At 40.8% G+C, this 13,225-nt stretch overlaps 1 protein-coding gene across 8 annotated transcripts in view; it reads left to right on the top strand.

Annotated features, from left to right (window-relative positions):
- Nucleotides 1–9,156, top strand: part of ZNF41 (zinc finger protein 41) — a 44,260-nt gene extending 35,104 nt beyond the window's left edge. For all 8 annotated transcript variants that reach the window (XM_030807112.1, XM_030807114.1, XM_030807115.1 and 5 more), the window contains exon 5: nucleotides 4,565–9,156. In XM_030807112.1, coding sequence (XP_030662972.1) covers nucleotides 4,565–6,609 — 2,045 coding nt within the window. In that variant the 3' untranslated portion in view covers nucleotides 6,610–9,156. The remainder of the gene's footprint in view (nucleotides 1–4,564) is intronic.
- Nucleotides 9,157–13,225: the final 4,069 nt, after the last annotated feature.

The following is a 13,225-nucleotide window of genomic DNA, read 5'->3' on the forward strand; positions in this document are numbered from 1 at the left end:
ACTCTGCCACCCAGGCTGGAATGCAGTGGTGCCATTTCGGCTTACTGCAGCATATGTCTCCTGGGTTCAAGCGATTCTCCTGCCTCAGCCTCCTGAGTAGCTGGGATTACAGATGTGCACCACCATACTCTGCTAATTCTTGTATATTTAGTAGAGATGGGGTTTTGCCATGTTGGCCAGGCTGGTCTCAATCTCCTGACCTCAAGTGATCTGCCTGCCTCAGCCTCCCAAAGTGCTGGGATTATAAGTGTGACTCACCACGCCTGGCCAGTTCCATGTTTTCTGCTGCCTGAATTGTAATTATTTTATTCCTGATTTGATTTGCTGATTCCATTGTTTTTACTATTTCATATAATGCTAATGACCGATATCTTTACCTAAAACATTCTATTTCTCTCTCATGAGCATTATGAAACAAACCTACAATTGTTCTCCATTACCTAGTATATGACAATTAAACTCTTATTTCAAAGAGATAAACAACATGGCCACATATTTCCAATTCAACTCGTATCTGTATATTTTCTGTAACCTCTGCTCAACTCCATTTTTAATATTTTCTTAATGTTAACTGTATCTGATAGTCCTCCCTGAATCTGACTGTTTATTCTGTTCTCTGTCTATTCAGATGAGACATTTTCCACCTTGTGATCAGTTCTCACCTGTCTCACAAAATGGCTCTTAATTATTCCAGCCTGTATGGCTCTTTCCTTTTTCTTGTCCTCCATCCCACAAGAATTCTGAGAAAATCACAGGATTTTAGCGTATACGGTAACTGAGGCTTTTACCTCTATGTTTTTAGAAAGTCTCCGGAATTAAGAGCCTGTTTCAGGCTGAGTGTGGTAGCTCATGTCTGTAAACCCAGAACTTTGGGAGGCCAAGGCGGGAGGATCACTTGAGGCCAGGAGTTCAAGACCAGCCTGGGCAACACAACAAGATTCCATCTCTATTTCAAAAACAGAATTTAAGAAAAAAGAGCCTATTTCTTTTTATAGAAAAATCTTAATTTGACAAATAAGAATTGTATGTATTTATCACGTACAACATGGTGTTTTGAAATATGTATACATGAAGAGCCTATTTCTTATAGTATAACTCAGGGTCTTACCGAGGGAGAAACCACAGACTAATGTGAACGGAGAATGGTTAACATAAAGATTCTTTGCAGCCGGGCGTGGTGGCTCACACCTATAATCCCAGCACTTTGGGAGGATAAGGCAGGTGGATCACCTGAGGTCAAGAGTTCAAGACCAGCCTGGCCAACATGGTGAAACCCCATCTCTACTAAAAATACAAAAATTAGCTGGGTGTGGTGGCCCACGCCTGTAATCCCAGTTACTCAAGTGGCTGAAGCAGGAGAATCGCTTGAACCCAGGAGGCGGAGGTTGCAGTGAGCCATGGGACTGGAATAATGAGGGATTTGCTAGCAAAAAAAGAAACTCTGAAGAATAAAGGAATAGCAGATAGAAAGCACAGCAGGTTCTTCTAGGGTTGTGAGCGAGCATCCAAGGAAGAGGCTCCCTACTTCCCAGGGATGAAATTCAGACCTTATAGGGAGGGCACAACCATGGCTCGAGGCAGGTAGAATACTTGCTGTGGTGCTGTGCTGGTGGAACTTGCTGGAAACCTGCCCTCTAGGATTCCAGGGAAAGCTGTTGATGCGGAGGTGACTCACTGGAGCTATTCCACTACAAATCGTCTGAGAGTAAACTGGGGGGTTTTGGGTGCTGCTGACTGTGCAGCACTGTGGGGGCCTGCAGGAACTAGGTGCTTGGGAAGCCATATGAGCTGCAGGAGCTGGGTGCTGGAGAAGTCACCCACACTGCAGGAGCTGAGCTCTAGAGAAGACCGTGAGATCTGGGTACTGGGGACACTACATGTGCGTCAGGAGCCAGATATTGGCAAAGATGCCCACACTACATGAGCCTGGTGCTAGACAGCCTGCCCCTGCTGGATGAGCCCCCTAGAACCAGGAAGCAAACCCTCCTCCTCCTGCAGTGTCTCTCTAGCATCTTACACTGACAAAGTTTAATATTGTGCCAGCTGGCAGAAGAAAAAAATATTTAAAGAGATCAAGATCCACTTTTTAAATTTTTAATTTTTATGGGTACATAAGTATATATATTTATGAGGTACATGGGATATTTGGGGGTTTTGGAGTTTTTTATTTTTGAGACAGAGTCTCACTCTGTCACCTAGGCTGGAGTGCAGTGGTGCAATCTTGGCTCACTGCAACCTCCACCTCCCGGATTCAAGCGATTCTCCTGCCTCAGCCTCCCAAGTGGCTGGGATTACAGGTGCATGCCACCATGCCTGGCTAATTTTTGTATTTTTAGTAGAGATGGGGTTTTGCCATGTTGACCAGGCTGGTCTCTAACTCCTGACCTCAGGTGATCCACCCGCCTTGGCCTCCCAAAGTGCTGGGATTACAGGCACATGCCACCATGCCCAGCTAATTTTTGTATCTTTAGTAGAGACGGGATTTTGCCATGTCTCAAACTCCTGGCCTCAAGTGATCCACCCCCCTTGGCCTCCCAAAGTGCTAGGATTACAGACATGAGCCACCACACCCAGCCTGCATGGGATATTTTGATACAGGCATACGATGTGTAATAATCACATCAGGGTAACTGGGGCCAGATCCGTTTTTGTTGAGCAGGCAAAGAAGGGTGAATTTGGAACTGAGAGGCAAAACATTGATAACCAGCACACTTATTCTTCAGTTTTCTGAAGTGGAGCATGTAGAAAATATTTAGTAAATGAATTTATTGAATTTGGGGATATAGGCAAAGAAGGAGATTTTTCCTCTTTCAGATGAAATTTTCAAGTGTCTGCTCGGAGGAATTCAAAGGAACATACATTATATTTGGAAAGGGAGGATGACTGCATGAAATATTAACACTCTCACCCTTTGTGTATTTGTCCTTTCTGTTATAAAACTGTGCCAAACTGAGTATCAATATGAATGGTACAGTGTCTGCTTTACAAATTCATAGCAAACATAAGCTCCCTAGAGGTATACCAAAATTAGAGCTAATATTTAGAAAGACAATACATTTTGGATATGCATGGAGGAACAAAACAAGAGGCTAAATACAGATGTATGTCTTCCCCTACATGATAATTCTGAGGTGAATGGGTCCAGTTCAACAAGTCAGCTCTAATCCTGACGGGTCATTCAGGGACCATGTTCTAAGTCACTCCTCTGGCATCTCCTGGGGCATTGTTGTCACCTGCCTGGTTAATGATGGGTCACTGTGGAGTCCAGTGGGAAGAGGGAAGAGGAAATAGAGGAGATTTGCCCACTGTCTTAAGGCTGGCCTGCAAGTAGCATATATCACTTCTGCTCATATTCCACTGGTGAGAACACAGCGAGGCCAGTGGATGTAAGGCCCAGCTACATTCTATTCCTGTGAAAGAAGGAGAGAATAGATCTCAGGGGAGGGCCTGCAGATTCTGCCCCAGATAGCTTTCCCTTTCCTCTTTTACACGCCTTGTTATAAGCATGTATTCCTGGAACCAACAGAAACTGCAGCTGGGGCTGGCACAGTGGCTCACACCTGTAATCCCAGCACTTTGGGAGCCCAAGGTGGGCAGATCACTTGAGGTCAGGAGTTCAAGACCAGCCTGGCCAACATGGTGAAACCCCGTCTCTACTAAAAATACAAAAATTAGCTGGGCGTGGTGATGCATGCCTGTAATCCCAGCTACTTGGGAGGCTGAAGCAGGAGAACCGCTTGAACCTGGGAGGTGGAGGTTGCAGTGAGCCGAGATCACACCACCGCACTCCAGCCTGGGTGACAAAGCAAGACTCCATTTCAAAAAAAAAAAGAAAGAAAGAAAAGAAACTTGCAGCTGGTTGTAAAGTTGGAGTGCAGATGTCTATTTACTGTTTGTCTATGTCAGGATGGCGTGTTGAAACTAGTTTTCCTATAGATATAAAGGAATTGGTGTTTGAGGCATATAGATTTAATGTTCAAATTAACATTAAATTTGAAGGGCTCCACTCATAATGGTATAGAGGGAAAAGCAAGAAGAAGCAGAGAGCTTAGTAAAGTGGTGGAGCTGATATGTATTAAGAACATACATTCTGAAATATTTCTTCCATGCCAGGCTTCCCCCTCACAGGCTGCAGTTTCTTCTGGTTACTCTACTCACAATCCAGGCCTCTTACATAGTGGAGCTGGACTCCCAGGGTTCAAATCCCATCTCTCCCACTTATTTAGCTATTCGATATTCAGCAAGTTGCATGACTTCTCTGTGCCTCTGTTTTCTCAATTGTAAAACAAATGATAATCGTAGCTACCTCATAGGGTTTAGTGAGGATTAAATGGGCTGTTTCGTGTAAAGCACTTGTAACAGTCTCTCTGCATCATAAATGGTATACAGTTGTTTTGCATTTATTAAGTGTTCTATAAGAATATTGTGTTGCTACATTATTGCTACTATATTGTCCTATGGGCTCTTCCATTTATCTGTGTTCATCCTGTCTGAACTACATGTCCCCTCTAGCCTCTGCTAATTGTTCTTTGTGTCGTTTTCATTTCTTTCTTTTTCTTTTTAGGTGGGGCTATTGGGAAAATGCAGCAACAGGGAATTCCTGGAGGAATTTTCTTCCACTGTGAGAGATTTGATCAACCCATAGGAGAAGATTCATTGTGTTCTATTTTAGAAGAACTGTGGCAAGATAATAACCAGCTAGAGCAACGTCAGGAAAACCAGAATAACCTTTTAAGTCATGTGAAAGTATTGATTAAGGAGAGGGGCTATGAACCTAAAAACATTGAAAAAATAATTCATGTGACTACCAAGCTTGTTCCTTCAATTAAAGGACTCCATAACTGTGACACAATTTTGAAGCATACTTTAAACTCACATAATCATAATAGAAACAGTGCAACAAAGAACCTTGGCAAGATTTTTGGAAATAGTAACAATTTCCCCCGTAGCCCTTCCTCTACTAAGAATGAGAATTCTAAGACAGGAGCAAATTCCTGTGAACATGATCACTATGAAAAACATCTCAGCCACAAACAAGCTCCCACCCACCATCAGAAAATTCATCCTGAGGAGAAGCTTTATGTGTGTACTGAATGTGTAATGGGCTTCACTCAGAAGTCACATCTGTTTGAGCATCAGAGAATTCATGCTGGAGAAAAGTCCCATGAATGTGACAAAAGCAACAAAGTCTTCCCCCAGAAACCCCAGGTTGATGTACATCCGAGTGTTTATACAGGAGAAAAACCCTATCTGTGTACTCAATGTGGGAAAGTCTTTACCCTCAAATCAAACCTCATTACACATCAAAAAATTCATACTGGGCAGAAACCCTACAAATGCAGTGAATGTGGAAAAGCCTTTTTCCAGAGATCAGACCTCTTTAGACATCTGAGAATTCATACAGGAGAAAAACCTTATGAATGCAGTGAATGTGGAAAAGGCTTCTCCCAGAACTCAGACCTCAGTATACATCAGAAAACTCATACTGGAGAGAAACACTATGAATGCAATGAATGTGGGAAGGCTTTCACAAGAAAATCAGCACTCAGGATGCATCAGAGAATCCACACAGGAGAGAAACCTTATGTATGCGCTGACTGTGGGAAGGCCTTCATCCAGAAATCACATTTCAACACACATCAGAGAATTCATACTGGAGAAAAACCGTATGAATGCAGTGACTGCGGGAAATCCTTCACTAAGAAGTCACAACTCCATGTGCATCAAAGAATTCACACCGGAGAGAAACCCTATATATGTACGGAATGTGGAAAGGTCTTCACTCACAGGACAAACCTCACCACACATCAGAAAACTCATACTGGGGAAAAACCCTATATGTGTGCTGAATGTGGAAAGGCTTTTACTGACCAGTCAAATCTCATTAAACACCAGAAAACTCACACTGGAGAGAAACCCTATAAGTGCAACGGCTGTGGAAAAGCCTTCATATGGAAGTCACGCCTCAAAATACATCAGAAATCTCATATTGGAGAGAGACACTATGAATGCAAGGACTGCGGGAAAGCCTTCATCCAGAAATCAACACTAAGCGTGCATCAGAGAATCCATACAGGAGAGAAACCCTACGTTTGTCCTGAATGCGGGAAGGCTTTTATCCAGAAATCGCACTTCATTGCGCATCATAGAATCCATACTGGAGAGAAGCCTTATGAATGCAGCGACTGTGGGAAATGCTTCACTAAGAAGTCACAACTCCGTGTGCATCAGAAAATCCACACAGGTGAAAAGCCCAATATATGTGCTGAATGTGGAAAGGCCTTCACTGACCGATCAAACCTCATAACGCATCAGAAAATCCACGCTAGGGAGAAACCCTATGAATGCAGTGACTGCGGGAAAACCTTCACCTGGAAGTCACGCCTCAATATACATCAGAAGTCTCATACTGGAGAAAGACACTATGAATGTAGTAAATGTGGGAAAGCTTTCATCCAGAAAGCCACACTAAGTATGCATCAGATAATTCATACAGGAAAGAAACCTTATGCTTGTACAGAATGTCAGAAGGCCTTTACTGACAGATCGAATCTCATTAAACACCAGAAAACACATAGTGGAGAAAAACGCTATAAAGCCAGTGACTGAGAAAGTCTTCACCTGGAAATCACAACTGGGTATGCATCAGGTATCTAATAGTAGGGAGGAGGAAGGCCTGTTGCTGCAATCGTTGTGCAGGGGGAAATGGATATGAGAGACTGAGGCTTGAGTGAGCTGAAGGCAAACAGAGCCAAGTATCCTTCAGTCCACTGGAAAGACAAGTTCCTGCATCACCACAGTGTATATGCAATTCTATGCATGGGAAGAGCCTTTAGAGAAAGCATTTGAGTGAAAGTCATGTTTGGTGACATGATTCATACAGACCTCTTGAGCTCCTGGAAATAGTAGAATTAAGACCTGAGGAGATGACTTGTCATCTCTTATGCTTCACTTTTTGGATAAATAACTTTTTAAATTCAGTACTGATTAGTTCAGCGTATCCTGGGACATAAAAGTACTCACTACTGGGAAAAACTTTTTCAAATTTCTAGGTTGAGGAGAAGAGTTTTCATTGTCCAAACACTGGCAGGGCACTGACATCAAGGCAGAAAACCTACTTGGGAATGCAGATATCTGTTTTTGTGATCATTGGCACTTAAGACACAGAAAAGATTTCCCATGAAAAACTGTTTTTTCTCTTCCCTTGGGAAGTCCTCATGGTATATATATTTTAAGTGCAACAGAATTTTTAAATTTAAAGGTATAACTTTATGAATTGAGAAATTAGGCCTAGCTCTAGCCTATGTTACAGAAATATAGTCATTGAATGATACAGACATATAAAGGTAGTAGTTGTCTCATTATTAATTCCCTGCTGGGAGAGCAGGTGAGTCATACCGTATAAGAGGTATGCATGCCTTCTAACCTATGTCCCCAAAGCTGTCATTTGCATAAGCTGCAGGCCATAGATTCCTGATCCCCTCAGTAACTGACCCTACGACAATGGAACTGATCCACAGCACTCTAGATTTTCAGGCTAAACCACCAACACCCCTGCTTTCCTTGGGATTCCTGTTTGAAAAAGAATGGTTGAAAAATTGAGTTTCACTTCCTAATATTTTGTTTTTCTTCCTATTTGGTTAAGGTATATTCATTTCCTACATGCACATTAAGGGTGGTTTTGTGTAGACTGCTATGGGATAAAGTCATGTTGCATTGCAATTAGTTATTCTAAGACATAATTACAGTTTATCATAGTTGAATAACTGGAAGACTTCTCAAGAAAGAGCACTGCTCTTTTTTAACACTGATATATACACACGTTCTCATTTTCTCTTAAACATTTTTTACAATACTCATAAAAAGGAACTTTGTAGCATGTAATTGTATTTTATTTTATTTTAAAATCTTTTTATTAAACTATAATGTATACAGAAAATGCATATATCATAAACATACAGCTCAGTGCATTCTCAAAAACTGAACATACTCAGATCAAGAAACGGAATGTGACCAGCACCCCAGAAGCCTTCCCCACTTTCCCTTCCAGGCAAGTGCCCAAGGGTATACACTATCCTGGCTTCTCACAGCATAGATTCATTTTGCCTGTTTTGTATTTTATATAAATTGAGTCAATTATGTATCATATAATTGAGCAGTATACTCTTTAGCATCTGTCTTCTGTCATTCACATTATGTATGTGAGAGTCATCCATATGTTGCATATAGTTGTAGATAATTCATTCTCATTGTCATGTTGTATCCCATTCTGTGAATATGCTGCAATATAATTTATCCATTCTACTGTTTGTAGACATTTGGGTTGTTTGCAGCTTAGGCTATTAGGAATTGTGCTGCTGTGTATTGGTGAACATATGTATGTATTCCTGTTAGGTATGTACCTAAGTGTATCCATATGTTCAGCTATATGTTATAAAACCAGTTTTCAGGTGGTTGTACCAATGTACACTCCCGCCAACCCAGTATGCGAGTTCTAGTGCTCCACATACTTGCCACCATTTGGCATTTTCCATATTTTTTACTATAGCCATTAGTGGTGGGCATATAGTGATATGTCAGTTTTAGTTTTCGTTTTTATTTTCTTGTCCTCCAAACCATTGTAGTATCTCCCCAGGATAGATGAGTGATGGCTGAGACCTGAGACTAGGCCTGTTCCTCACATGACTGCACCATTTTACATTCTATCAATGTATGAGGGTTCCAGTTTCTCCACATCCTTACCAACTCTTATTATTATCAGTCTTTTTTATTATAGCTATCCTAGTACATGTGAAGTGATATTGTGATATTAATTTACATTGCCCTAATGATTAATAATATTGATCATCTTTTATTGAGAATCTTTGATGAAGTGTCTGTTTAAATCTTTCGCCCATTATCAATTGGGTTTGTTTTTTTTTATTGTTAAGCACTGAGAGTTTTTAAAAATATATTCTGGGTGGAACTTCACTATCAGTCCATTATCCTTGCAAAGGTTTTCTCCCAGTCTCTGGATTGTCTTTTCATTCTCTTAAGAGTGTCTTTTGAAGAACAGAACTGCTTATTTTGATGAAGTCCATTCTTTCCATTTGTTCACTTCTGGGTTGTGCTTTGAGTGCTGTATCTAAGAAATCCTTGCCTAACCAAAGATTACAATGATTTTTTCCTGTGTTTTCTTCTAAAGGTTTAAGTTTTACATCTAGATCTAGTATCTATTTTGATTTATATGGTGTGAAATATGGATCCAAGTTCTTTTTTGTTTTTGTTTTGTTTTGTTTTTGCTTATGGATATTCAAATGTTTCCACACCATTTGTTTAAAAATACTACCCTCTCTCAATATTTTGACTTTTGTCAAAAGTCACTTGTCCAGACCAGACATGGTGGCTCATGCCCTGTAATCCCAGTGTTTTGCAAGACTGACGTGGGGGGATCACTTGAGGCCAGGAGTTCAAGACCAGCTTGGGCAACATGGCAATATCCTGTCTCTAAAAATATATATTTTTTTTACATTAGCCAGGTGTAGTGGTTCATGCCTGTAGTCCCAGTTACTCAGAAGGCTGGGGTGGGAGGATTGATTGAGTCCAGGAGCTAGAGGCTGCAGGGAGCTGTGATCCACACCACTGCACTCCAGCCTGGGTGACAGAGTGAGACCCAGTCTCTTAAAAAAGAAAAAACAATCACTTGTCCAGAGGGGGAGCTTCTGGAATGGTAAGGTGAGGAGCTCTTCAAAACCCCTCCCCCAAAAGCTTTTTTTGAATGGTCAAAAACTACCAAACCTTGATAAGAATAGTGTGGTCTATGGCATTTAGACTTGGAGCTGCTCCCATCCGCAGCTCTGTGGGCATGGAAGCCTCACTGTAAATGGAGGGAGCTGACCTGACTCTGAGCTCCAGAGAAAAGCTCCATGCCTAGAGGTATTGTCATTCTCAGTAAACTATCGCAAGGACAAAAAACCAAACACCGCATGTTCTCACTCATAGGTGGGAATTGAACAATGAGAACTCATGGACACAGGAAGGGGAACATCATACTCCGGGGACTGTTGTGGGGTGAGGGGAGGGGGGAGGGACAGCATTAGGAGATATACCTAATGCTAAATGACGAGTTAATGGGTGCAGCAAACCAACATGGCACACGGATGCATATGTAACAAACCTGCACATTGTGCACATGTACCCTAAAACCTAAAGTATAATTTAAAAAAACAGCGATGTTGGTAGCAAGTAATTGAGGAAGGCCAACCTCACAGCTGTCTGAGGCTGCAACATCGTTTGAGTGAGCAGCAGACCGGACAAAAAATTAAAGGGATATGGAAAATAAGACAGCAGTAGGGGGAATTGATAAGCCCACGCATATGCATGAGGATGTGGAAGGCTGTGTACATGACCACAAAATATCAGGTACCTAGATGAATGCGAGACCCTATACAAGCCGAAATGAATGCCAGCACAGACTTACAAGCAGACCGAACTTAATATGTGTACTCAGACTCACACATTTATCCCCTTAGCAGAAGCCATACTGGTTTGAGGTGTATAATCACAACTTCTAAGCAATCATTGGATAAAAATAAGCTATGCAGACCCACAGGTGACCCCAAGGAAGCCAGGCATAAAAACGGAAAGAATTATTTAAAAACTGTGTGGTGGCTCACACCTGTAATCTCAGCACTTTGGGAGGCTGAGGCAGGCGGATCACCTGAGGTCAGGAGTTCAAGACCAGCCTGGCCAACATGGTAAAACCCCATCTCTACTAAAAATACAAAATTAGCCAGGTGTGGTGGCACATGTCTGTAATTCTAGCTACTTGGGAGGCTCAGGCAGGAGAATCACTTGAACCTGGGAGGTGGAGGTTGCAGTGAGCTGAAATCGCACCACTGCACGCCAGCCTAGGCAACAAGGGTGAAACTCCGTCTCAAAAAAAAAAAAAACTAAGCAGAGACATCAGTAACTGCACACTGAGGGATGAAAAACTCTACAGAATTAGTCCCCACGAGTCCCTAAACAAACAAAAAACAACAGCAACAATAATAACTGTGGAGGGTGGGGTCATAATCCAGAATTACTAAAATATATATTATCTACAGTGTCAACTTTTTAACAATTATGAGACATGCAAAACAAACTGCACACACGGAGAATTCTGGTCCATACACAGGGAAAAAAACATACCAGTCCACTGTCTCTGAGGATGTCCACATGTTGCATTTAACAGTTAAAGACTTGGTGTCTTTATATATTAAATAGTCACGTGTGGTGGTACATGCCTGTGGTCCCAGCTAATCAGGAGGCTGAAGCAAAAGGATCGCTTGAGCCCAGGAATTGGAGACTGCAGTAAGCCATGATAGTGTCACTGTACTCTAGCCTGGGCTACAGAGCAAGACACTGTCTCAAAAATAAAAAATAAAAAAAAATATCTAGTTAACCAAAAAAAAAAAAAGGGAGAGAGAAAAAACAAAAAAGATATGAAAGCTAAGGAAAACAAATCTCAAAATGGCAGATGTAAATCTAACCATATCAATAATTATATTGGAAATAAATGGACTAAATTCCCCAATCAAAAGGCAGAGACTGTCAGATTAGGATGAAGACAGGATCCAACCATATGCTGTCTATAAAAGCCACACTTTAGATTCAAAGTTACAAATACACTGAAAGTAAAATGATGGAAAAATATCTAACATGCAAAGAGTAACATAAATGAGCTGGAGTGGCTATACTGATTTCTGGCAAAATAGAAATTTAGTTGGAAAATGTTACTAAACACAAAAGGGTCATTTTATAATGATACTATGGTCAATTCATCAGAAAAATATTTTTTTAATTTTATATAAATTTATAAAATTGTATATCAATGTATATTTTATAAAAAATATATATTTAATAATATATATTTATAAAACTATATATATATATCTGTCTCTAACAAAGGAGCCTCGAAACACGTGGAGCAAAAAACTGACAGAAGCAAAGGGAAAAATAGACAATTCAGAAATAGCAGTTGGAGAATTCAATAACCCATTCTCAGGAATTAATAGAACAACTAGAAATAAAATCATCAAGGATATGGAAGACTTGAACAACACCATAAACCTGATGTGACCTAATTGACATCAATAGAACACTGCACTCAACAACAGCAGAATACACATTATTTTCAAATACATATGGAACACACTCCAGGATAGATCTATGCTAGACCATAAAACATGTTTCAAAACATTTTAAAGGGCTTAAATTCTACAAAATATGTTTTCTGACTATAACAGCTAGAAATCCACAAGAGAAGGAAATTGGAGAAACCCACAAATGTTTAGAAATTAACACTTTTTTTATTATACTTTAAGTTTTAGGGTACATGTGCACAATGTGCAGGTTTGTTACATATGTATACATGTGCCATGTTGGTGTGCTGCACCCATTAACTTGTCATTTAGCATTAGGTATATCTCCTAATGCTGTCCCTCCCCCGTCCCCCCACCCCACAACAGTCCCCGGAGTGTGATGTTCCCCTTCCTGTGTCCATGTGTTCTCATTGTTCAATTCCCACCTATGAGTGAGAACATGCGGTGTTTGGTTTTTTGTCCTTGCGATAGTTTACTGAGAATGATGATTTCCTGTTTCATCCATGTCCCTACAAAGGACATGAACTCATCATTTTTTATGGCTGCATAGTATTCCATGGTTTATATGTGCCACATTTTCTTAATCCAGTCTATCGTTGTTGGACATTTGGGTTGGTTCCAACTCTTTGCTATTGTGAATAGTGCTGCAATAAACATACATGTGCATGTGTCTTTATAGCAGCATGATTTATAGTCCTTTGGGTATATACCCAGTAATGGGATGGCTGGGTCAAATGGTATTTCTAGTTCTAGATCCCTGAGGAATCGCCACACCGACTTCCACAATGGTTGAACTAGTTTACAGTCCCACCAACAGTGTAAAAGTGTTCCTATTTCTCCACATCCTCTCCAGCACCTGTTGTTTCCTGACTTTTTAATGATCGCCATTCTAACTGGTGTGAGATGGTAGCTCATTGTGGTTTTGATTTGCATTTCTCTGATGGCCAGTGATGATGAGCATTTTTTCGTGTGTTTTTTGGCTGCATAAATGTCTTCTTTTGAGAAGTGTCTGTTCATGTCCTTCACCCACTTTTTGATGGGGTTGTTTGTTTTTTTCTTGTAAATTTGTTCGAGTTCATTGTAGATTCTGGATATTAGCC

Source organism: Nomascus leucogenys, chromosome X, assembly GCF_006542625.1.
Source record: "Nomascus leucogenys isolate Asia chromosome X, Asia_NLE_v1, whole genome shotgun sequence".
Lineage (NCBI taxonomy): Eukaryota > Metazoa > Chordata > Mammalia > Primates > Hylobatidae > Nomascus > Nomascus leucogenys.